Source organism: Phyllostomus hastatus, unplaced genomic scaffold (assembly GCF_019186645.2).
Source record: "Phyllostomus hastatus isolate PE091 unplaced genomic scaffold, TTU_PhHast_1.1 phas_contig_1, whole genome shotgun sequence".
NCBI classification, from domain to species: domain Eukaryota; kingdom Metazoa; phylum Chordata; class Mammalia; order Chiroptera; family Phyllostomidae; genus Phyllostomus; species Phyllostomus hastatus.
In genome coordinates this window covers 37323498-37350662 of record NW_025333498.1, presented here as the reverse complement: position 1 = coordinate 37350662, position 27165 = coordinate 37323498, and the positions used below count along the sequence as shown (strand labels likewise).

Here is a 27165-nt window from a genome sequence, read left to right as displayed (position 1 = left end):
GGAAGAAAACACCTAGCTCCTTATTTGTACAATAGTAAAAGTTGATGGTACTTAGTGAAAATATTTGTGATGGGGTATGAGTTGTTGTATAATCCATTTAGGACTGTGTCTGGCCCCTAATTTGTGCAATCTCAGTGTTAACTATTACTTCGGCAGTGAGGTTGCTCATATACTGACCCAGTTTTCATTTCTCATTGTGGAACGACTTTTTAAAGTTTGTTTTAAAATAGAAGCCCACCATTAGTACCTCAGTGTTCATGACTCCCTTCAAAAGAAGAAAATCTGGAAAAAAAATCCCGAAGAGTGAATTGGCTTTGCCACATTTTCAGATTTAGAGTTCATTGGAATTTGTGCCCTGTGTTCCCAGAGGGGCACAGAAAAGGAGCTTTAGAGTTCACTGTTATTAAGTACTTTTTAAGAGATCTTTTAGACTCCCATTAAATATATATTTTCAATGTTAGAGAAATAATGAGTTGTCCATATTTATGCAAAGTACTATATAAATACCAGTTTTTTGTAAACTCCTGACTTAATTTCATTTTATAATTAAGTTTTATTTATTTCAAATTATATTTCATTTTCACTTTTCCAGTATGTTCAACAATTGAAGATATCACAGGGAATACAAAACTATAGCAATTCAGGAACATTTCATAACAAGTAGATTGGGGGTCATTCAAGTTCAGATCTGGAGTCTTTTCCCCTACTGGTCTTTTAATTAACCACAAAAACCTAAAGTTATTGTATAAATACAATGCTGATTGGCCACCATCATTGGCACCGCTCTTCCTTCCACAACCATCATAAATGAACCATTAGGATGCACTTGAAAATTCCTTTTGTGCCATTTCATTATAGCTACATGTGCTATAATGTATGCAACTTTTGCACTGGTGTCCCTGACTGCATATGGGAGTGTTGCCACCAACCCAGTGTCTGTGACTCATTGATGTCCATGGAGATCCCGCCCGGATATGGTGCATTGTGTTGTTTGCGACCATCTTTCTCTACTGGATCCTAAACCCCCAGGAGCAGAGATTTTGTCTCATGGGCCAAGCCTAGAAAAAGGCCAGCACATAGTAGGTACAAAAAAAAATAACAGTAAGAGGAAGAATGACAAAATAAAAACTGGGAGATTTAGAAAAGAATGCAAATGTCAAAATACTCCATCAAAAAAGAGATGTGCAATGCTAAGAGTTTCGGGAGTCTTAGAGGATAAGGTGATTTTTTTTTATTCCTGCTAATAAAAAATAATCCCCTAGGTTATTTCTAAATTTGCACTTAAGGCGCATTCCCTGTAAGACTAAAATCATCTAAGCAACTATTCCTGGAAAAGATTAATAGAAGTGAGAGAGACACAATTAAAGTCTTAACTCAAGAGTTTGAAAATCACCTTTTAGTATTTAAAGAGGCATTAATCATGATCATTAATCAATAGAAAGGAATGTTCACAGAATGCTTAGAATAAATGTTTGCTGAAGCAGAAAGTCAGAAGAGAAAAGGAAGGCACACTTGCCCAGGGCTGAAGGCAAGTTTTTTTCCTTTTTGGTTTAACAAATTAAAGCTACTGGAAAGGAACAATTCATCAGAGGGAAACATTACTGTACAACCTATAAAATACTGCCAAGGTCAGCAGAACCTCAGCTGGTTTTATTTTTTACTACTTGCTGACAAGAATGTTACCAACACTTTTGGTAATTCTGTTTTAAAAATTTTTTATGAGGCTAGCCCATAATGTTCAATGATCCTTAATTCATTCACTCATGCTGGATCCTCAGGTTTTCCCTTTGGTTTATGCTTTATAGAATTCTTCCAAGCAACTATACCTCAAACATTTCTAGGCATTAAAAAAAAAAGCCACATGATACTGTTTTTATGGTAAGTGGCTTAGTTGTTTAGAAAGAATTGCTGAGTTTTAAAGTCCCTCTCTGAGTATCTTTGGACATTTATGTAAAATTTATGTGTAAGAGTTTTAGCTAAAGGCACAACCAACTGGGTTAAGGGTAACCCAGGCTGGCCTCGGTCTTAAGCTTCCTTTACACCTTTCAGGTCACTGCAGGCGCCTACATTATGCTGACCTGTTACTGAGTTGCTGCTATGACAAACAAGGCTTTTTGCTTTGCTTTTTTCCTCTTCCCCTAATTGCTGCAATATCTGGGTCCTGGGTCATCTATACCATCAGCTTCTGTGAACAAGAATTACAAGGTGGATGACTGGGTTAGAGACTGAAGCTTGGGGTCCCACAGGGCAGAGATGCAAACTAGCCCTCACATCAGAATTAAATCCGTGACCTGAGACAGCACTACAAGATGTCATTCCTAGTGTGCAAGGAATTTCCACATTTTCTACAAGTTAATTCCAGGTGGTACCATGGCTCTTCATACATATGATTAAATCACTTAGTCTGTGCTCCATTTTCTCCTTGTGATTTCAAATATCATGAAAACCTTTTATATATGCAGATTTATCTTTCCCCAAGACACTGCTACTACTGCCAAGAATCAAAAAATTCCAAAGCCTACTTAGGTTTGGAAATGTGAGGCCAGATTCTGTAATCATCTCTGTCAGGGAACAAAACTAAACAGCCAAATCAGGAAGTACATAATAAAAGGCAGATCACATTTAGACAAAGACATGGTTACTTTTTTATTTGAAGGAAAAAAAAAGTATGTTTTAATAAATACTGCATAAACATTGACCAAACATACAAATCGACTTCCAACATTAAAAAAATGCAACAGAAGTTCTGCTTTATAACAGTTATAACTTATTTTCTTTTTACAATATTTAAATACAGAAAGCACTTGCCAGCTATTTTGTAATACTGCCCAAAGCATAATGCTGCATCAGTCAAAGCATATTTTGTTGGTAAAATGCCTGTATTTCGTGGGAAATGGCTGGAATGGTATTTTCTTGCAGAGACAAAACAAAGTGCTTGTAAGACATAGAACTAAATGTGGTAATTACCTTAATCTCCTCTCCTGCCACACTTTAATGGGAGCAACAGCTTCAACACTTCAAAAATGAAGCTTTATCATTGGGAAAAAAAGCTCGTTTTCAACAAGCGCCAACAGGTCAGATCTGGTCTCTTCTCTGAAAGAAGCTTTAAAAGGAACTGATTGAAAATATCTGTAAACTATTTTAAATGCTGATTATTTTATGTAACAACAGCGATCAAGTATTGAACAGGGGCCTCGGCAGGATATCTGGTTAAGTGAGGTTTAGCAATCACTCTCCTGATGTGGCTGGTATAGTGTCAGGGTGAGTATTATGTAAATTTTCACTAAGGATTCTCTAAAGGTTGGGCAAGAGGGTCCTTCTCTTATCATGTTCATTTAAAGAAAGTGAACTAAACCAACAGATCATCAGATGCTGCCAACTTTGGAACTTCATCCCCCACATAATAGGCCTTTTGCTTTGTACTTTTGGTAACAATTCCAAACAGCTTTACTCACAAACTGTGCTTTCTGCTACTATTCCTTCATTATTTCTTCAGGTGAGAATAGTACCTACATTTTTCCTTCTTGGATCACTCATTCTATGACGTCAAACCAAGACACCTTTCATTTGACTTTGCATTTTCATTAACGATGGCAAAAAAAAAAATCACACACTCTTTTCTAAACAGCGCACAAAAATATTACCTTGAGCAATTTACCACTTTTTAAGGACAATCACAACGATGAACAAAACCATCAGACGGAATAAAAATCAACACTTTTTTCTATTTGATCTATTCAATCTTTGTAGCAGTGCTCGTCTGCATATCTTGCAAGACTGCAAAAGCCCTTCTTTAGAGCCATCTCGCTCAGCTATCTCAAGGAAGGCAAGATTTCAAAGCCTCACAAACTTTTCCTCTGGATATCCCATGGGTCTCGATACAATTTCCATTTTAATGATGAGCTAGAAGGAAATTAGATCACATCCTCTAGAAAACTAAACGCTAAGGTCACAGTGCCAGTTCCCCAATGAGGACGGTATATTAATATATACTTTTTGTAAAGGAGGTTAAAACATTTAAAAATTAAATCAAAGTAGAGATTCATGAATAGGTTATAACAAAGAAAACAATAACGCAAGCACCATTCAGAGCGGGATTTTTCTTCTTGGAGGTACTCGCATTCCTCCTCATCTACCTCTAGCCCATCTGAATCTCTCTTTTTTGGCGTATTTCTCAAGTCACACTTCAGAACTCTTCAACGTATTCACTTCTCACCACTTGTTCCCTACATGCCGAACCTAAGGACAGGATTCCAAAAAGATGAGTATCCTTTCAAATGCCTCCCAAGCCTCCAGAATATGTGACTTTGGCTATGCACTTCATTCAGACTTCATCTTTTTGTTTTGTTGGTGGTGATTTTTTACACTAAATTTCCTTGTCCTCATTGAAGATAATGGGAGATTCACATCACAGTGCAACTCTTCGCCTTGTCCTTTCGTAAGTCTGTGGCAACTGCCGAGAGTTCAGGTCTGCTGGGCATGTGTGAAATGCGCTTTGTGGCCCTCTGCGATTTGTTCCGTTTAACGTTTTTATTTGTTTTGTTTACACATGCCAAGGTGGCAACATGAAAAATGTCTCTGACACTGTTTTCTGACTGTAATGCTGAGCATTCAATGTAAGTGGCTGCTCCAATCTGTTTGGCCATATTTGCCCCCTGAGAAGTAAAAGAAAAGACTGTAATCAGCAATAAGTCTTTGGGGAAAGTTATAAAGTGTCTACTAATACCACAAAAGAATAATGCATCACAAAACATTTCTAATGTTAACTGAATGTCTCAAGGGTTTCTGCAAAGAAAAATACCAGTTTTTAAATTTGAACTGCCTTCTTTGTTATTGCATAAGTATTTGCAGTCAAGACCCAGCCCTACGATACTCAATTTCATCCTCTATAGATAATGTTTGACATTCCAGAGGTGCTAAAGGCTGATCTAGTGTCACTGGGTCATCAATAAATGAAGGCCCCCATCATCAGTCAGTAAGAGGTGATTTAAAGGAGGACAGAAGCTAAAGAGGTGATTCATCTTCACAATCAACTGTAACCAAGGGTAACTAGATACTTTGATCTTCCAGGTTACAGTAAAGGGCAGAATTACCCCGAGAATTCTGCTATCAGAAAAAGTCAGCTGAAGATCGTGAATGTAAATGATGCATTTTCCACATGGCTCTCACACGGGTAATTCAGCTCCTAGCCTGTTCCAACACTTCAATTTCTCTTCTCTTGAGTGTAACAGGATATACCAAAAAACAGGAATAAGGGATGGGATACAGAATCAATTTTGAGATGTATATAATTAAGTCTTAGGGCCAAAATAAATAGAGGGAAAAATACTACTGTTTTGAGATCTATAACTTTAGTAAGCACAATATACAGGTATGTAAGCACTTACACAGGTATGGATCATACAACCCAATGTACAGAACAATAAGGATGTGTGCATCAAAACAGTGTATTAACATAATTTTTATTAATTAGAAATGCAAGACAAAGATTACAGTATTTAAAATAATGAATGCTAAAACAAAATTCTAGCTCTTTGAACTTGAACTCTCTTTAAAATCTGTTTATAGGTTTTAAGAGTAAATTCCTAAAACCAGTTCTTCTCCTTTCTAAATTTAGGGGAAATGGCTGTTGAAAGGATGACTCTCTAAAAGACAATTTTGTGGAGTGCTCTATTTTATTGGCAAAGGCCTTTTCTTCTTTTAGTATTTTGTTGTGCTGCTAAGTGTAAAATAAGATGACTTCTCTTAAAGAGTATTACTGATTTTGACCACATTCTCCCTTAAATCCAGTAGAAATTACAGAAATATACAAGGTAGCATATGTTTGATCTACTGTTTATAACAGCTATCAAACATCCCCTGATTGCCCTACGAAATGACAGAGCCTTCCTATTTTAAAAGATTGTTTATTTACACATACATACATATGAGTCCTTATACAGTAAACCACCCACCACCACAAAAAAGGAAAAGTTTTCAAGCCAAACCTTGCCCCAGACCACTTTGGTGCTCACTTTGCGGTCTTGACTTTAATCCAACAAGGAGCCCTGAAGGAGCTCAGATGACTGCTGTGAGGGCACCAGCCCCAAAGCACCAGCCCCTTTCATCTATGTTTACAGCTGATCCTGATCTGGACACATGGTGCTCATTCTGCATCTTAGAAAAGGGTCCTGCACTTGGACGTGACCACTGGTTGAGCCTTAAGAAAAGTCGCTACTTCTTATTTTATTTATTATGAGTGATGTTCCATATCTGCCATTCTTTTTAAAATCCACATTGGCACACTGACCATAGTACGTACCTGGTCGTAGGACACTGGTGTCTGTCTGTGGTTTGAGAGCTCCACTAATGTACTGACATCTGTTCGCAGGTCAGACTTACAGCCAACCATGAGCATTTTGGTGTTGGGACAAAACTCCTGGATTTCACCTTTCCACTATGGGGGAAAAAAGATGAATCATTAAGAAAGTGCTGACATCCATACAATGGAAAACGATTTCTCCACTGGCAGACACTGGAAATGGGGCTCATGAAGGACATTCAAAAGAAAGTGTCAAAAAAAATAAAGTGTCACTTCAGATGAAGAAGCAAACTTGCATGTATCTTCTAAGTAGATATTAAGTTTTACTACATTTTCAAGTGGATCCATAAGGAAGGCTTACGTATATTATTATCTATTCTCTCTTTCTGTGACTCAGTATCTGTCCCTACTGCAAGAGACTTGATGGGTGTTGTCAGAAGGTAGCTTCAGTAATTTCTTAATTATTGGTATATCTCTGAAAGATAAAAGTGCCTGAAGTATAATTATATATTGAAAGGAGTGATTATATCTTCACATGTGTTGAGCTGACACTTCCCAGCATGGAAGGCTGGGAATAAGACGGACCCAACACAAGCATAGGTACGCATTCACCAGTCCCACCAAGAAAGATCGAGCAGCTACCATGTGATGAAATCTGTACAGATTTCAAGGACTGGAAATAGAGTTAATAATAAACAGAATGTTTTGCTTTTAAGAATCTTCCATTTGAGTGGTTAAATCAGCAAAGACCATGACACTGCATGCAAAGTCCTATCTCTTTGGGATTTCTATGCCCTTGAGTTAGTTCTAAGTTATATAAGTTGTTAAATATTTCAATTTCATCCAATTTGGTTAGCTGTTTTGTGACTTCACAAGAATTATTAGAACCTCCAGAAATGTCTGGCAGGAGATTGTTTTTTTTTTTTTTGTTGTTCCTTTAAAGAGAAAATGGATGTCTTTTTGTGGTTTCACTTCCTCGAGCTTGAGATAACCACCAGGATGGGAGTTGGGAGTTCAGGGCATTCACAGGAGAGCCCTGGCTCTTGGGGAGCAAGGGCTGGAGAGGCTGAGATCAGGAATCCATGCCTCCTGATTCTCCCCTCCCACACACACAGATATGTAGTAAGTACTTCACTAAATATCGTGGTGGCTACAAAGATGATTAAAACATAACTATGCCTTCCAAATAAGAATTCACAGAAGACTGGGGGTGATGAAGTAATGTATATAGTACTAGCTAAGAAGGACATCCTGCAGGAGTAATTTGGAGGATCACCAGATGTGCTGTGGGTAATGAACTCTAGTCTCAAGTACACCAGTGGATTGAAAGGAGCAGTATACTTCCTGTAAGACCTAATTTATCCACCAACTCCTCCCTCCCTTCCTCTTCCTCTCCCTCCCTTCCAGAATTATTTAAGAACATCCACCATGTGCTGAATGGTACTGGAGTTAAGAACTATAAGGTGAATTGAAAAAAAGGAATATGATGTATCCTGCTTTAAGCCAGTCTAACCGTTTTGATATTCAAGGACCTAAAGGATTTAATTAGTTGAGACAAATCATAGCAGGAGTTATCATGAGCTTTAAACCTCACAGGAATATAATACATACTAACTCATTTGGTCTCAGAAGAGGAAACAAAATAAAATAGGAGCAAGGCTTTTCATCATAAATTATGCATCATCTGATGCTACATCAAGTAAAAATGCAGTAAATAAGCAATCTCTTTTATCTACAGACAAGCACTAGACATGCTGTTATGTCATTTCCCAGCTGGGTAATGACTGGCCTCCTCTGAATGCCTCACAACTATTTACAAGCATTGAAGACAGAAAAGGTGTATTCCTGCCTGAATCTGATGAACATTAGCACTAGTGATGGACACACATTACTCAAAATTGAAAGGAGTTAAAAAGTAAAAAAGAGCCTTGGTATTTTAACAAATTCATATTTCATTGAGCTAACTGTGTCATAGTTAGTAAAGAGATGGGTGATGATTCACCCTCAAACTCTAATTTTATGACACAAAAGACAAGCAGTAAAACATGATAAGGAAATGCAAATTAATAAAAACACAAAGTTTTATAAGGACACTGCCACATCCTCTGTGTAAGCCGTGGTGCTGGCGGAAGAGTGGGTGCTCTACAGAAGAATCTGGCTCTGAAAGCCCACAGCGTTCAAGGCCGGGACCAAAACAGCTAGTGGCCAATACAGGCTGATCCACAATGAAGCATGTGCTTTCTGCACCTAGCTGGAGCAGAGTCCTAGACTAGTGGAGGCCAAGGAGAGCTCCTTCCTCCCACTAGCCTTCTCAGTACCTGTAACCCTCCTGCAACAGGTCCCCTTTCTCCTGACCTCCCCACCTTGCTTCTGTCCAGAGCCTCCTTAGGTCCTTTGGCCTCCAGAAACCTGGCATGTGTTATCATCAAGGACATGTTTACCACTACGGTTTTTATTAGTATCTGACATCTACCTAATTACAAGTTACCTTGTCTAATGTCTGTAAAGGTACCCTTACCCTTTATTAGTTCTATTTCTGTTTCTAATAAATAACATCATTACTGAAACACAGTTTCTGTATTAAGATAGCTACTGTTGCATTCATTTCACTATCTGAGGTGAGATCCAATGTAAACCTATAAACTAAGACGATCTACAGGGTAAATGAAGGAAGGAAAGAAACAAGGAAGACATGCTTGACAGTCATGAAGTAGAATTACTTTTAGCTGCACAATTTCTGCCCAAAGTGTAAACAGATAGGCTCCTAAAAAGGGTATTTTATTTCTTAAAATGAAATCAAACTTTAAGCAGGTTCATCATCAAAACTGATGACAGATCAAAACCCTGTTATAGTGTAAAAGTGTCCTTTTTCAGTGCTCTGACTACAAAATATAGAGCAGAGTATTAACGAGAATGTTTGAGCTCCCCCTCCAACCACATGCTTCTGTTTTATAAATAGGCCAGTACTGAACTGTGTCCTTGCTCCCCAGCACTTGCCTTTTTTAGGACACTGTCCAGAGTCTCTGGTCTACTGATGTCAAAGCAAATCAGCACGGCATCCGAGTCTGGGTAAGAGAGGGGCCGGACGTTGTCATAATAAGGAGAACCTGAGAAAAGACAAACATACACAGGTTTTCAGATGAAAATTCCTTGTCCGTCATGTAGTAACCCTGCCTTTTTGAGTTAAACCCCTTGAATGTGTCATGAGGCAACACTCCCACCTCCTCTAATTCTTGGGAATGAGTGAAAAGAAAAAAAGGCGGGGGGGGGCGAGTAGTAACATGTTCATCTCAGCCAGAAGAGGCAAGAAGCCTCCCTTGTATCTGATGTGAATTCAAAGGGAAGTGACGGGATCTTTAGCTGAAATCTGCATGGTTCAGGGTAAATCCCAAGGCACCTGGGTGAAGTGCAGAGGCTGTTGGAGCCAGACGGCCTGGAGTGCAAATGCCCCTCCACCACTGAAGGAGGGTCAGGGCTGCTGTAGGACCCTGTACTGATTCTTCACTCATAAATGAAGACAACATACCTGGGATTAAGCAAACCCAAGCAGGGCCTGACATTTGGTAAAGGATCAGTTGGTATTAACTATGGTTACAGTTGTGTCAGTGCCATAAAAAGGTGAATGGTGGCCAGCACCATAAATGAGGGTGGATGTGGGAGGGATAAAAGGTAGGTTACTGAAAAACAAAACAAACAAACAAACAAACAAAAAAAACACAGTAGGATGCAGCTGTGCCACCCTATCTCAAAGTGACAAGTTTGGATAAGCCACTGACCTTTGAGCTTGCTTACTTAAACTTACCCTCAAAATCTGCATAGCCTCTCTTCCTGTTACAACCAAAGCATGTAATAAATGCCAGACTGGATCATGTCACTTTTTTACACAGTTTCATCTCTGAGAGAGACAATGAGGCATGATCCAAGGATCCTGGCCGGAGTTAAATGCAGGGCACCATTAAGGTCTAAGTTACCAGACAAATAATTTAACCACAGAACCCTCTAGTCATTTAGCATGTTTCTTCCTTTCCTTTAGGAATCCCAAAGGATGGGCAATTACATGAGGACAATTATTATAAAATAGTGTGACTATAAAATCAAATACAGCTTGGCAATGCTATTTATTTTTTAACATCATTGTTGATATCCTGACATTTCACAGGCATAATAGGAAAATCATCTTACTAGGGGAAATGCATATGTATGTATTTGACTTCAGAGTAGAGAAAGAAAATCTAAGCCACCCAGGTCTTTTTGAAAACCCATTCCATTTTGACATTGCCTTCCATTTCTAGCAGAAACACATGACATATTGTCTCCTGATAAATCAAAACCTTGATAGTCAAAGTCAGGAGGAGAGAAAGACTAAAGAAGCCTTTAAAATAACCTTTTCCATTTCTATCAAAACAAAATCTTTCAGGAGGCTGCTCTTGAGATCTAGAAGTTACTGTAGCTGGGGTGCATCACCCACTGTTCATACTATGTTCTGGGTCCCTAGCATTTACGAGGGAACCCCAGGAACATGGTGGCCTTTACGCTCACTATTTTACAAATGAACAATGACAATGTCAGGCCAGGTGTGTCTACCACTCAAGGAGGAAAGAAATGTTCTACAAATCAGGAAGAAAAATCTATGAGTAAGTACCAACAATCTAAGCCAGAATTTTTCATGAGCTGCACCAGCTCCCTACCCACATCTTGACTCAGGACCCTGGTGAAGTAGACTGACAACTGAAAAACATTTTCCAAAGGCTTAAAGGGTTCAGAGTTTGCCTGTTTGTTTTTTAAATCAAGTCATTTAAAATATCAAGGCATATTAGAGGGAGGATGTCTCTAACAATGACAAGCTGTAGCTCCTGATTTTCAGCCACTTAAAGAAACCTGAGCTTAAGAGAATAACTCATAAATAATTCACTAGTTTTAACACTGAGAGGCATCAGAAATGAGATGGCTTATCGCTCTGTGTGGATATACAAGTATTTTCCATTATTTGTTCTGTGAAGTTCCGACTTTCTGAATTGCAACCTCTCCTGTTTGTGTGCAAGGTCTAACTTTGACACAGTTAGACACCAGGGAATCTCTTTCCAAGTACAGAGCATAAAATTCCAGATCATAAAGTGGAAATCCAAACACCAGCCATGCACACCAGGATTTCCTCTGCTGTTCCAAGTTAGCAGGAGATGAGCTGATCCCAAGCCCATAAAATCAGTGCTTTCCAACAATGAGGGCTGTCATAAACCTGACTATGCTTCAGAGGTGTCCTTTCTTGGAAATCACTCACTCTGCAGTCTTAATCAGACCTGAACTTGGAAGGACAGACATCTCCAGGTGCCTCATTCCTTCAGAACATAACTTGAGATTAGATGAGGTACCACTGATAAATTCAGATCCACAACTACCCTGCATAACAATGGAGATCATCTTTTCCAAATACAAAATTTAGGAGAGCATCTGGAGAATTACAAAGGTTTTAAAATAGAGTAATTACAGTTGGACTACTAAGAAAATTGTTTCATCATTTTAGTCACCATGGATGCCGAGAACACCCCTCTGGCCCTTTGTATGCTGGGTTTTCCCTCCCCCAATGTGTCTCCAGCCACAAAGGGGATCTGCCTTTGTGTTCCGCCCTCAGTCAGGACTGGAGATTCCTGCTGACTAGAATCTAGCAGTCTGCTTTCTGTGTTTAGTGAGCACACTCAAATACCTGCAAAATTTACAGACTGTCCTGACTTAAAAGGAAACAGTTTTCAACTTATACCACAGTCTTCTGGAGGTTTGTTTATGTTGATGTTTTTATGTGGTTTAATATTTTGAATAAAAATACATATATGTGGAAAGTTTCATGAAAAATTAACCACCTTGCTTATAGATGTAAAGAGGTAATTTTTAAAAGCTTTAACAAGATCTGATTCGGAATGATCCTGTCCTATTACTTCTTTTAATGAGCAGCACACTTTTAGATCAACAGTGGTATCTAAAAGTAGTCATAAAACTGATACCCACATTTATTAGTTATAAGCACAATTTGTCTAACCACGAACTACAAGAGTAATTTGTCACTAAAATAACAAGGCCACCTATTCATTAGATTTTTATGGGGTAAATTTAAAACTTTTTGGATAAGAAAATCTGTTGTCTCTATTTCCTTCATGGTAAAAAACTTACATAGAATTATAAAAGAAGAAATCTAACAATTCAATGGCTAAGCAGGAACTTCAGGAGAAAAGAAAAAGATCTTGTGTAACTTGACAGTTGTTTACTCTGCGTTTAAGCACTTTGAATTCTTCTTTATTCTCCTCTATAAAGCCCAAGCTACTGCACAAAGGAAAGCAAAGCTGGAGAGCGCACGGTATAATCACAGGCATGTGTGGTATAACTCACCAGCCAAGAAAAAGTGAAGAGGAATTTCAGGAATGCCCCTGTGAAGTGAGAAGCAAAATGGGGGAGGCAGAAGTGACACCAAAGCAAGGAGCCAAAAGTAAGCTCGTGAAATAAGAACAATGCCTGCCCTTAACTCCCATGTCCCTCGAGAAAAGTCTTAAAACAGTCTGTTAAGCCAAACAGCAAAACATTAACTTCTATAAATATATTTTTTAAGATGCAGGTGTAAAGCTTCCAGGGTAACTGTAGAACTAAACACAACACCAGAAAGAGTGCTGAACTTTTTACTATGCAGCGAAGTACTGAACTCTAACTGCAGGACACTGTACATACTTCGTATCCAAGAACGTACTACAGCTAAATTCAGTAAGTCTAGGTAGGTACTGAGCCTTCGCCAATAAAACTTCCTCAGCCATGTGGAATAGGCTTCATGCACGTGGAAATCTCAGATGCAGCATTTCTTATTATGCTACATGAAAGTTTAAGCACATAGCTCTATTCCAAAGTCCTTTCTAATTAACCTATCAGACCATAAAGGAAAAACTTCAGGAAAGCTTTATATTAAGAAAAAACTATACCACATATGCACTTCCAGTGCCCCTAAAACACCTCCTTGCTTGGGTGTAGATTAGAGTAAGTGTACGGCTTTGGTTCTCTGAGCTCCTCAAGTTTGGCAAACATCAGCAAAGTTTTAAAAGGCTTTTGAAAAGTCAGGTCTACCCATCAACTTGTGGTGAGAGTAGTATTTCCAGCCCAAGAACAGTCACAAAGTGCCTCACCCAGAAACTAATTCTGCAGACACATACCTGCCTGTATATGTCATCCTTTCACAAAGATAGAACATACCATATATGTACATCATTAGATGTATATGTGACAAGATTCATGCCCAAATGGGAGGCTTTATAGAGTCTTTTGCCAAACCAGTTCAAACACTCTGACGCTCTATAGAAGTCTGAGAACTGAAAACTCTTCTAGTTCAATATTTCTTAAATATAACTTTTTACTTGAATGTTAAATTGAAAAACTTCCCCTTTCCCCTTAAGAAATTCCTTATGAAAACAACAAAATTAGGATTATTACATATTTTTGGCACAGGAAATAGATTAACTTTTGGTAGTTTTAGTGGTCACCAAGAAAACATCTGCCCCAAGCAACAGCTAACACATGAAACTGAACTGCGCAGTCATCACTGGAATCTGTTTCTTCCTGCCACCTCTACTCAGAGAGCTCCAGACCAACCTCGGTCTCAGCCACGTGAATCACACGTGAGCAGAACCGTCTTTGGTGCTGGGCCCAGTATAAGACCCCGAGCTCTTTTCTCAAGCAGTGTGCCCTCCAGTTGCCATGTCCACAAACGTGCAACGCATGTTCCTAGGAAGAGTATTTTGTTTCTTCTGTATGTTCCCATTAACTGGAATTATAAACAGATTTTATGAAAGCTTCAGTGGGGGAGGGGCACTTCTGTGTTGCTTTAAAAACACAATCATTATTTTCAATTTCTGGGGGCAATGCAGATACATAGTTGGAAAGTCAATGAGGTAGAATTAAGATTGCTATTTTGAGGCTGTACACACAGCATTAGCTTTAAACTCCCAGTCTTATTGAGACACTTAAAAAATGTAAGAATCCAAATATTCTACTTAAAGTGAAACTCTGGTCACAGAATTGGAACAATAAGAGTAGATACAGATAATTGAAAAATGGCACTATCCTTCAGTAACAGATTAAAGATTCTGTGCTCCATGAAACACTGGTGTCCTGGGAGAAGAGGCGCACGTGTGGAGTTGCCTGGCCACATCCCATGTCGCTGGGCTCCCTTTGCAAAACCAATGTGCACAACACCCAGCCAAACTTCGGAGGCAGCTTACATTCCATGTCAGGGGGAATCTGTTTTGTCAAGGGGGTCTCTGAGTAATGCTGTTGGCATGTAGCAACTGAGAAGACATTTATAGGGCATCAGATAATGGCTGAGGCACAACTAACTGACTTGGCACAGCCTACTAGGTACCATGAACTGGGTGGAGAAACTGTTGATCCTTGGTGTCATATCTACATGCAAAAGAACTGGATTCATGGGGAGACATCTGGTTTTTACAGGTGGCATCAGAACGACCAATATGAATGTCTCACTGAAATGTGCAACTTAGCAAGAAACTAGGTTAGAGAAAACCCAGCATTAAATAGGGTTTCAATAAGAGTTAAATCTCCAAATGTAATATTGTAAATATATTGCTTATTGAAACATCATCATCCTAACTTAGAGCTATCTGATTCCTTAATCCATATCTGTTACAGGGTTTTCAAGTAGACACTAAAGAGCTGAACCTGGTTTTGAAACTCTAAGCCCCTAAGGATCACTACTACCTTATGATCAAACTGGTTTTCTGCAATTTTGCCCTTGGTAAGTCACATCACCAGCATCCATGAGTCTGGCTTCTTTGTAAATTCTTGTCGTTATTTCTTTCTCTAACAAGACTAATTTAAGTTAGACTTCAACTTTTGGAATCTCGGTTTTCTTGAAAATCATTCAATGTAAGCCTCTTTCTAAGTGGGAAGGATGATAAAGACTTCTTAATAGTTGAGTCCACTTATAGAGATAAGGAAGGAACTATGGTGGGCTTCAATAAGCAGTGAGTCACAAGCCAGGGGCTTGGGCAGGCTCTGTGGCCTGTAACAGTTCTTTGGATCTTTTCATTTCTAGGTGAAACCAGCTGTGCCTGGGGACTCACGGCCCCCCCAAAAAGTATCAGAGCACCAAGGGTGAGACTGTTAGTACCTTGAGGGCAAGAGCTGCTCCTGCTCAGCTTTGCAGTGTTGCCTCCCTGCTCCCACAACACCTGCTCCCACAACACTGTTTTTTTCTTGGAGCACACAGAATGGAAAAAAAAACAAAAAAAAACAAACAAACAAAAAAAAACAACCTTCCTGGTTTTGTAATCCTTTCTATATATCCTGCCTTGATGTGCTAATTTACATGTTAAATCACAAAACAAGGACTAGTGATCTCCTTTGAAGCTGCTTTTCTGAATTAATTTTAACACTAATCTCCCAACACAGCTGAAACATTTCCACCCTTTAAGAATTATTTCAATGGAGTGTTTGGCACAGAGAACATTCTTTAATGTGTAAACTACAAATATAACAATACAGGTAGACATATTTACAGAGCAGTGAGGCCATGAATAATCAAGATTTTTATTTCCTCCCCTTTCCTTTAAGTATAAAATGTAAACAATACTACATTCTTTGTTAATAATGCCAACAACTAATATAGGAAGTGCTAATTTTAGCACATAGGACCTAGAAGAAGCTTACATCAAGAAAAGATTCAAAAGAGTGTCCATGAGGCAATAGAATAGTTACTGTGGTGGAATTATAGCAGCTGAATTGAGTATTTTAAAACCAATAATATGCCTGAAATAAAATGTGTATTAACTTGCCTTGGTTAAAAACTGGCATGAATGATTATCACACGTGCCGACATTATACTGCAATCAAATCACTTAAGGGAAAGATACAGTGATCCTTAAATGACTAAGCTTCTATTATTAGTAGGCATTTGGCTCCGTGCTACAGATTGCTCCCATGCTTGGCAACTGGGGCAGATTCTGAAGCACATGATATTAGAACTACTTTGATCTCAACTCAATCACCTCAAAATGCTGAAGCCCTGACCCATGGTTATACAGAAACTCACTGAGTCAATTTGAAAATCATTTGGAGCATTTCTGCAATTATAAATAAGTGTTCTTCTTATCAATAAAAAGGGAATATTTCTCATTAAAATCAAGAAATTGTGGATCTGTATTCAAAGACTTCCTTTAGCACCCCTGCCTTTTAGAAGGTTAATGGTGGCACTAGTTAAAAGTATTTGTGTACTCTCAGTGGGGTTGGAGTGACTTTAAGCAGCCCTCAGGAAACCAGCTGGCCAAGTGCCACTGTGTTTGCTTTAACTGGCCTGTGCACTGGGGGTGAGAGGGAGGATCTGCCTCCTACCTGAGGACAGTCTATCAGCACTAGGGATGCCTGACAATGGAAATACACTGTAACCAGGTGGAACAGGGCACTTGGCTGCAAGGACCTCATCATAAGTTGAATATGAGCTACACTAAGTGGGGAGTGTTTCCTTATCCCCACTCCCTGCCACACTTGGATTAGGGCCTTATTTTAATTAAGGCAGCATCTCTAAGGCCTAACATAGGGCCTGCACATAATAGATGCAGGGAAAAAAAGGGGAGCTAGAGAGAATGGAAGGCACTGTTTTAAGGCATTGTGGCTTAAAAAGTGGGGAATGAATGATCTTTTCTCTTGGTGCAAAGAGACCCCACATAGCCTACTTTCACTTGACGTTCTTTCCTACATCCAAATTGGCAGAGTTTTGCCTATGCACATTGCACGCCTGCTGGGGGAAAAGGAGACCCCTTATGAGACGCCCTCCAAGTATAGAAGCCAGAGAAGGGAAGAACTGCCTGTTTCCTGAACGTTTGCCCCTCTGCTAGGAGGCTAAACAGGATGTGAATGCCATTCAAAGAACAAAGTTTATGCAATCTCTTGCCCTATATAAGCAAAGTTAGGCACATCTAATTTTTCCTAAATAAATCTCTAACTTTGTACAACTCAAAGTTGTACAAAGGCAAAAAATTTTTTTTTGACATTTAAGACTTTGAAGACCTGGTTTAGACCTTATCTCCCAGAATTAAATTTATAGCAGTTGGAAAAAATAAATGTATCAAGTAACATAAGGCACATACAATTATTTTCCCAACCTGAACTAAACCAATGTCTTAGTGGGCAAAGAAAATGTTAAACATTTGTCAAAAAATAATCCTGTTTAGAAATTTGCTATGAAGAGGTTGAGATGCAATGGAACAATGTTAAGACACTTGAGATGATTAGCTGCTGATGCAGCAGTTCTTGGTTAGATGTGTTTTGCTCATGAATGACAAAATCATTTTTGGTGGAAACAGTCTATTCTTAGAATTTAAGCAGTGCTTGGTAACTGTTTAATTAACTAGTATTTTGTGCCTCGCACAACAACATAATGGGATTCTAACTAATTCCTTTATGCTTTTTTTCCCATTTGTATAAGCCACAATTCGAACAAAGATTTCATTACAGAATAATTTTGCAGTGATATTTTCTTAATCACTGTCTTTTCAAACCTTTATATTTTAGTTAAGCATGCATAGGTTTGTTTCATCAAATAAAAATGCAAGTGATTATCTCACTACAGACTTCATTTCAGGTGATTATCTTTAATTTGATAAAAGGCAATGTTTACAAAGTTGCCAGTCTTCGTGCACAGGTAATTCAGTGGTAATGTCAGGAAGACTCATCTCCTTGGAAACAATGCATATTCACTTGTTCATGCAACAGATTTTATTAGATGACTACTGTGTGCGACATGGTGCCATGTATACAGAGACTACAAACCACAGAGTCTGATTTAAATATTGGAAAATATCTGAAGTGATACTCATCTGCACATATGAAGCATAGCCTCCTACTATGAAATGCCCACATTTTGTTTTCTAACCTTTGAAAAATAGTCTTTTTTTTCTCCTTAAAAAAAAAGTCAATTTTAGCTCTTTGGGTGCCTAATTGAAAATCTCCGTTGGTGGTCCTGTGACTCTTGAAGCCTGAGACAAGGGATATATAACCCAGCATTCCTGCTAGCCCATCCATGCCCCTCCCCTACCCGACTGAATCTCCTTCCTAAATCCACCAGGAAGCAGTGGCTGCTTTGTGGGTGGTGAAAATCCCAGCATGGGATGCCAGATCCACTGGGGCTAAGAGCCCAAGCCAACCAACATCCTGGGAAACAAAAAGACTTGCTTGTTCAGTATACTAAAGCCAAGAAGCAAACGGCTGGGAGAGATCCTGCACATTATCTAGCTCTCTATCCTCTTTTTTCAGATAATAAAATGACAGGGAGGTAGGGGATTTTTAAACAGAAATCCTTGGTAACCAGTAGCTAAGATCTAAACACAGCTTGGAAATCAATGGCTGGATCAGACTCACAGACCAGGCCCCATGCCTAAATATTTCTTATCATGCATTAGGTATAAACAGGGCTGAGGGGTGGGGAGAAGTACTGGTGCTAATCATTGGTACCAAACCAGCTACCCACTAGGTGTAACAAATACCATGATATGTCTGGGGATCAGATCCCATTAAGCACCAGGTTCTGTAACGATGCTGAAGATAGAACTATTGAAGTAAGAAAACACTAGCATTCTATCAGCACCTTCCCTACAGCTGCGGGAATGTATGTGCAATCCCTAACACAAATTCCGGTGAGGTTCCGTTTCTGCTGCCCTTGGCACCGCTCGTCTGATTCTCCAGCGAATAAAAATCGGATCTTCTCACTGCAGAACTCAGAGCATCTGATATGGACCACGAGGGGCGCTCGTGAAGGACTTCCCGCTCGCCTTTGTGCAGGGACTGCCTCGGGCGACCCTGTCAGTCTGGTCCCCTCCTCGAGCTCTCAAATCCCGTGAGTCCCTCCGGGGCTCCAGAGGTTAAAGTCTAAGATTGTGGGGTTCTCCCACTGCCCCGAAGCACTTCTCCCAGGCTACTCTCCCAGCTGAGCGTAGCCCCCGATCTTGAGGCTTCACCAGCTTGACTGCAAAACCTGTGTGCTGACACTGTAGCGCTAGCTTCACCAGGATTTAGCTTGGTTCACCCGAGGCAGCCCTGCTCCCTGCTAAACTCCCAGACAGAAGCGTGGGGGACTTTGACCCGGCCTTCGCGGTGGCTCCTCCTCCTGAGACAATACCCTTCGTGAAACAGATACTCTTTCGAGCACCTCACACAGGAACGTCAGTTGCCTGGATCCCAGACCCAGATTCCAACGTTAGGCCAAGCCGGAATCTCTGACATCCACGCGGTGGAAGCCTCCCCTTGCTCCCCTCCCGTGCGACACCCGGCCCTCTCCACCACCACCACGCCAGGTAGCTAGGTGGGCGCGTGGGAAGGCGATAACCCCGTCTTGAACCCCAGACCCTTGAAAATAATTCACCAAGACGCCAATAATTCAACTTGGACGGGAAGGTCAAAGGCGAACAGTGCGGCCCGCGGTCTCGTAAACTGGCGGAGGGAGGGGTGGTGCCATGGGGGTCAGGGAGGACTAGCAGTGGCAAGAGCGGAAGGACCGCGTGATCACGGGGAGCAGCGGGAGGGGGAGGCGGACGCAAAGGGAGCTCGGATCTGCAGGTCAGTACAGAGGCTGGCGGCGCGGAGGCAAGGCCCGGCACCAGGCGGCCGTAGGCTGCCTCCGCAGGCGGTGCATTCCTCGCAGTAGGCGTAAAGAGCCCAGCGGTCGCCTACGCTCACTTTACTCCCCCTCCCCAAGGGCGGGATCAGAACGTAACTGCGTCGCTTCAGGGATTTTCTCTCACCTCCCACATCCCACCACCCCCGCCGTGATCCCCACCTCCCAGAAAACCAGGTTAGAACGTGTATGGGTGCCTGCCGGGAGCCAGGTGGTTCTGGGGCGGCGCACGCATCACCCCAACATTAAGCCGCCTGGCAGCTGCGAGGCGACTCAGGCACAGCATTGCGAGCCAACCGCTCTCGGGCCAGCGGGCTGCTACAAGCGGTTCCCACTGCGGGGTCACCCTACGGTCACACAGCGCTCTTTTCTCCTCACCGCCCTCACCCAGAAGGGACAAAATTATCACCCAGCAGGGGCCCCGAGAATCCCTCGGAAAAGGCAAGTTAACCGAGGGGAATACAGCGCTGGTGGCGCGCCGGCCCGTGCGTAGCTGCCGGGAGCAAGACCCACTGCGCACTCTGGAGCATCTGGAAACCCGCCCGAAGAGCCACGCGGTCCGACGACTCTTACCCGAAGTGTCCCACAGGCTCAACTCTATTCTTTGTGTGTCGATTTCAAAACTGGCCGTGTAATTCTCAAATACTGTAGGGACGTAATTCTGGACAAACAAAATGGACAGAAGAGCGCAAAGAGGTTATCTTGAAATAAACGATGCCTCCTTAATTGAAAAAAATAAATAAATAAAAGGCACATACCAGGTCACACACTAACCTGCAGACCTTCTCCTAAACCCATGTCTGACTCCCCACTCTCCCTATCCGGTTTTTCAAGACAGAACCCAAATCCCCCAGCGCCAGGTTCTGCACACATGTCCGGACAAGTTTCAGAAGCTAACAGCACGAGGTGCAGGCGCGTCCCAACCCCTAAAGGCTTCCTGCCCACTTTCTCTTTCCGGGCAGTTTAGCCAGGGAGAACATAGTAAGGCATGAGGACGACAGCTTGAAAAAAGAAAAATGGGCAAAGGGGTTAAAGCAAAGGGAAACCCACCTGGAGACGGGGGGCACCGCGGGCCGCCCCCCTTCTCGAAGCCCCGGCCAGTCACACTCACCTCGGGGAAGCAGTCTTTGGCGAAGACGTGCAGCAGCGCGGTTTTCCCACACTGACTGTCTCCCACCACTACTATCTTGCATTTCACGTTCTGATTAGGATCCATGATAGATTTACTGGATAATTTCTGACTGGCTCTTCTCTCCTTCATTGATCTTGTCTTATTTTCTCTTAGAACAGGAATTTTCTCTTAAGAAGAAAAAATATATATATTTCTATTTCTATAAAAAGTAGATATAAAAATAAATTGCAAGGCTGGTGAGGACCCCTGAAGCGCGGCGCAGACGAGGAGAGTTGGAGGAGCAGGCTCGTTACTCCCCTCCAACAAGTTTTATGCCTGACTCCACACCTCGCTTCTCAAGTCCAATTCCGATCCGACTGCTTTGTTTCACGCTCTCTGCGCGGCTTTATACGCTCGGTCTTCCAATCCTCTCCTTTCTCAATGAGAGAAGGAAACTGATCCGCCTCCTCCCCTTTTATGGAGCCTGGGAGCGAGCGCTATCTCATTACTAGCAGAAGATGTAAACAGTGCGCCCTCTAGGGTGACCGTGCGGGATCTATTTCCAGCCCAAGGCTCTGGAGCAACTTGAAGACTCCTGGAACGCCTTGCTGATGGATGGGACTGTACAAGTCCAGGAGGAATTGGAAAACTGAATCTGTGTGCATATTGATTTTTATTAGAATTCCTTTAAAAATGTTTTAATAAGGGCTGATCTACAGAAGCCACCTGAACATTTATGAAAGTAAAAACATTTGTCACCCAAGTTAAGACACCCTTATTAAACATAGGAAGCAAGTTTTAGGTGGGCAAGCGTTATGTGGTTGTTTTTGTAGGGAAATGGTTTGTCTCTGGTATATAGGCCATAAAACAGTAGCTACGTCAGGTTATTTCAGATGTTGGAACTGGCTTGCCTGGGTCTCAGTAATAGACTGGCTTCTGAAACCTGACAATTTCAGTCACCCAAGAGGAGGCAGAAAGATTTTGAGGAGTAGGTAGGGTGGTGAGAGCAGAGTAGAAAGAAAAGTGAAGGATGCTCATAAATGAGTGGCAGAAGCCACTGGAAACTCAACCTTACTTCACTGGAGACCCAAATATACAAAATTAGCCATTGCCCATGTTGCAGTGAGGAGACTGGGTAGGAGAGATTCAGATCCTGCCTTTTAATTCGTTTATCTGTAGCCTCCCCCTCCCTGGAATCAAAGCACCCTAGGCTGGACCCAAAAAACACATTATGCTTAGCTAAAAATGCAGGTGCAAATCACCACCCTCCCAACCCTCTTCTACATTTATCCCCCTATTCACCCAGCTCAGAAGTCTGAGAGAGGACTAAAAGTGGCCCATGCATTTGTTCTCCTTTTCTTTTGAGTAGTTCTTTTTTCCCCCTCATCTTCATCTTCTGTGCTGCAGGTGGTCAGGAGGTTTTAACTATTAGTAAAGATATTGGCCAAGCCCAACTTAAAGATTCCCTATGAAGTCTTCTAGGCTTGTAAATGAAGAGAAGATGAAGTGAAAAACCAGAAAGTTCAGTATGGTGAGTGAAGAGGCACAGTGAAAGGTGGTTCAAAGGATGGATGTAAGTATAGGACACTGTGATCATAAAGTGTCAGGGGTCCAAGGGCAGTCTTCTCTCCCTTTCAGAGCTGAGAAAACTAGAGCCTCACAAAGAAAGACCCTGGTGCGGACTCACAGTCCATACTGTGAAGGTCTGACCACAGAGAAAAGGATACCTGGTCCTGCTCAGGTTCCTAAAGCAGCATTGGCCAAAATTTTCCCTGCAGAACTTTAGTGCTCCTCACACAGATGGCCCAATTAATAATGGAGATACCTTGCTCATGGTAATCTTTGAATATGTACCAAACACTTTGACACATTGCAGAAAGAAAAAGTATTGAAGAAAAGTAGCCTATTTAGCATGGTTTATTTAACCCAGCATCCCCAAATCTACTGAGGTACAGGAATCTTTTATTGAATTATTTACTTGTTTGTTTGAGAAGCAATGAGCGCGTAGTGGTTGGGGGCAGTAGATCACAGAGAGATGTGTTTGAGTCCTAAACTTCCTATTTTCTAGTCATGTGACCTTGGAGGAGTTATTTAATCTCTCTAAGCCTCAGTTTCATCGTCTATAAAATAAGAGTCATAATAGTGATTATGAGAAAATGTAAGTGAAGTTCGCAGATTACTGTCTGAAAGAATAAAGAATCATAATCCTGTTTTATAGTGAGCATGTAACTCTTATTTGTACTTCTCAGAACCACTGAACATGTCTTAGGAAATTCTGGCCTCATTAGTGGCCTTACTAACTGGAACTAGGAGAATATTTTTCCCTCATATTTTTAACTTAGAAAGTTGACCCTTTCTAGAGATATGATTTGACTGCCCAAATTCTTGAATTGACGTATTCTATATGGTTAAACCACTCTAACTAGCAATAATTATCAGTTTTTAGTAATTGACTGACAAGGAATAGGGTAATTGTGTAGTTGATCACATAAGCTAGGACACTGTTGAGAGCAAAATGAAAACATCAAAAGAGCAGTTGTAAACAGGGTCTGTCACAGGCAAAATGAGAGGGATAATGATTTTACCAGTGAATAATCTGGAATCAGAGTGCATGACTATACCTGAATCTCCAGGATTGTACCAGTTGCTGAGTGAAATTCAGTCAATGTGTAATAAGGTAGAATTTCAACAATCTGAAGTCACTAGGCTTTGAGTCTCTTTAGGATAAGAATTCTTTCGTTTTCTTCTTTGAATCTCTAATGCTCCATGTGGGTGAAATATATATTTAAATTTACATTTAAAATATATACTATCTATATATTTAAATTTATATTTATATATAAGTATAATATATAAATATAAATATATTTTCCCTGGCTGGCGTAGCTCAGTGGATTGAGCACGGGCTGTGAACCAAAGTGTCGCATGTCCGATTCCCAGTCAAGGCACATGCCTGGGTTGCAGGCCACGGCCCCCAGCAACCGCACATTGATGTTTCTCTCTCTCTTTCTCCCTCCCTTCCCTCTCTAAAATAAATAAATAAATAAATAAAATCTTTAAATATATGTATATTTAATATATTTATTTTAATATATATATTGAATATATAAAATATATTTATATTATAAATATGTTATAGATTTAATATAAACCTATGACCATATTAATACATGTTGATATATTTATTAATATATATTAATTAATGTACAATTATTATCTATTAACTGGGCATTCCAGTTAATGTAATGTATACATAATAATAACATTATAATAATTAATACACATTACATTACAATAATCAATATGGTTATTAATATAATTAAATTGATATAAAGTGTTAATTTATTAATTGATAAATTAATAATTAATTTGTTGATTAATAATAAAATATTAATATTTGTTGGTGTAGTGCTATTTAATAAAATAGTGCTATTTGTTAATATTAATAAGGTATTAATATATTTAATATGTAATAATATATTAAAATATTTTAATATATTAATTAATGTATAATTATTATATATTGACTGGGCATTCCAGTTAATGTATATTTTACATTAACTGGACTTTTAATTATACTTTTGAACTTTTTTTTCAGAAACACACTAAAGACATACTTACAGGGTAAGTATATTTATAGAGATCTCACCTCACAGTGGAATATTGTAAGGCATAATCCTAACTGTTTATTCATGGTTGCCTAATATATATTTATCATATATAATATATATTTATATATAAATTCATTATAATTTAGTTCAATGAATATTTATTAACCACCTCCTATATGCCAGGCACTGTTCTAGGAACTATGACTGTAACAGTGAACAAGCCAGACCTGTTTGCTACTCTCACAGAGCACACTTTCCAGACAAGAGATGCACAGTAAATAAGGAAGCAAGTGCACAAATAAGAATGAATGTGCTGAACTCAGTGATGAAAAAAATAGGATGATGTGACAAAGCATAGCATGTGGGGATTAGATACAGTGGCCTGGCATTGCCCCTCTAAGGAGGTTGAGTCTTCAGTGATGAGAACAAATCCGCCATGACAAAGTCCAGTGGAAGGCAACAGAACAGATGGTGAAAAGGCTGTGTGGAGGGAGAGAGTTTGTCAGGTTTAAGGAACAGAATTCAGAAGGCCAGAGTCACTAGGGTCTACCAAGGGGAGGGGAGAGAAAATAGGTAGGAGAGCAGAAGGAAGCAGGTGGGGACAAAATAATTGGATAATGGAGATATGGTCATAGAGTTTGGATTTCATTCTAGGGGCGATACATAATCAGACATAGGAGGGCTCGAAACAGGGTGTGGCATAATTACTTCATTGAATGAATGAATGAATAGCTCCAGTTCTAGGTCTGCACCTGTCACTCTGATAACTGCTCCTCTTCAATGAGATTTTTGTATCTAAAGTATACCTAAAGGTCTAGAAAAGACTAATATCTCAGACTGCAATGAGAGGACTTTTCTTAAGAGAAACATTCATTTGAAATATATGAAGCCCCATCTAGGGGATCATACAGAGGTGGGCAAAAGTAGGTTTACAGTAGTGAGTATGCAAAACACAGGGTTTATTCTTGTATTATTTGTTTATTAATTATTGTATTATTTATTATTTTATTAATGTACTCTTGCCCACTCCTGTATATTACATAATGTTCCTTTCTTTGCTATTCTTTTTGTTTATCTTTCTTGCCTTCCTATTACTCTTTCTTTAATTTAGCCCAAAGTTTGAAAGAAGAGGAAAAAGCAAACATTTCAACATAGATTGGTTAATAAACTGTGTGTATTCAACATTCAATTGTTTGAAAAAGTATGAGCTTAAAAGTTTTTTCTTTTGTTGTTAATCCTTTACTTATTAAGGGAAAGTCCCAACTCCTGTAGACACTGCATCCCATCTGACACTAAAAGGGTTGAGAGGGCAAATAGAGAGACAATGGGATGGCATAAGACTGAGAAACAACAATGGCTCTGTTCTTCCTGTGAGCACTTGAATACAGTCTGAAAATCTGTGTTTTAGTGCAGGTTAAAAATTAAGGCACTGTCTGACCTTGAGCAAACACTGACTGAATTATATTCTTTAGTTTCATCCTTACAGAGATATGATAATATCTGCCTTCTTTATTAACTTTATAATAAGACTGCTTAGTAAATCATGTGTCCTATACTTTTGAACATTCTTCTTTAGAAACACACTACAAACAACCCCTTTACAGGGTAAGTGTATTTATGGAGATCTCAGCTCACAGTGGAATATTGCAAGGCATAATCCTAATTGTTTATTCATGGTTGCCTGCCTCTCTTCAGACTCCAGCAGAAGTGTTTGAAGGAGCAGGTGCACCGTGAGGAGAAAGCACAGGTCTCTTACAGTCATCAACAATGAAGTAAAGAAAGAGGGGTTGGAGGGATTGAACAAAAAGGAGAAAGGACTCGTGGACATGGACAACGATGTGGTGATTGCTGAGGGGACAGGGTATAAGAGGGTTAAATCGAAATGGAAAACAATACAATAAAGAGTAAATAAAAATGACATAAAAATAAGGAAACATGCAGACTGCCTTTGTGGACATTATGTCAGAAAATATTGATATGAGTCGTAGGCACTTTCTGATAATTTAATAAGGTGGTGGATATGAAGTAGCTTCAGATGCATGAAGTCTGAGGCCATGATGTGAACTTGCGACCTGCTCTGTACTGAAGGACGCCATTTTCGCAGTTGTCTTTTCAGTGTAATGGTCACTCAGCTGGCCTTATGTAACATCAAAAAGGTAGCAGGCAATTTTCTTTTTGGAGAAAGAAGGATTAAAGAAAAAAAAAGATCATAAAATTTAATGAATTGAATTTGTTACTTGGGAAGAATTTTTTCCCTTGGATGAAAATCTTTTGCTTTATTTTCTCTTAAAATTATGGCTGTTTGTTCTGTCAAGGGCATTCAAATAAGCTGTGTAAGCTGTTTCGTAAGGGTACTCCAGTCTGAGTTAAAGAATTTGGTCCTGTTTTTTCTCATTAATGCTGACTGCTAATGTGATTGACTGCTGACAAATGGACATAGTCCTCACTCTTTAACCAATCAGAAATGACATAGCTCAGTGAACTTTGA

The 27165-nt window shown here is 40.0% G+C and overlaps 1 protein-coding gene across 1 annotated transcript; it reads right to left on the bottom strand.

Annotated features, from left to right (window-relative positions):
• Positions 1 to 2621: 2621 nt before the first annotated feature.
• Positions 2622 to 21464, bottom strand: RND3 (Rho family GTPase 3). Its single transcript, XM_045859925.1, has 5 exons — positions 21067 to 21464; positions 20529 to 20616; positions 9299 to 9408; positions 6302 to 6436; positions 2622 to 4655 (listed from the first exon to the last, which is right to left on the bottom strand). Exons 1-5 carry the CDS (start codon positions 21214 to 21216, stop codon positions 4404 to 4406), a joined length of 735 nt encoding a protein of 244 aa, XP_045715881.1. The 5' UTR covers positions 21217 to 21464; the 3' UTR covers positions 2622 to 4403.
• Positions 21465 to 27165: the final 5701 nt, after the last annotated feature.

Excerpts from the sequence above, each read along its gene's own strand:
- RND3 (XM_045859925.1), bottom strand. The coding sequence starts at position 21,216 with ATGAAGGAGAGAAGAGCCAGTCAGAAATTATCCAGTAAATCTATCATG. Across the intron at positions 9,409-20,528 it reads GAGCCTGTGGGACACTTCGG|GTTCTCCTTATTATGACAAC; the intron begins GTAAGAGTCGTC and ends GTCTTTTCTCAG. Across the intron at positions 6,437-9,298 it reads TGGACAGTGTCCTAAAAAAG|TGGAAAGGTGAAATCCAGGA; the intron begins GCAAGTGCTGGG and ends TTTCCCCCATAG.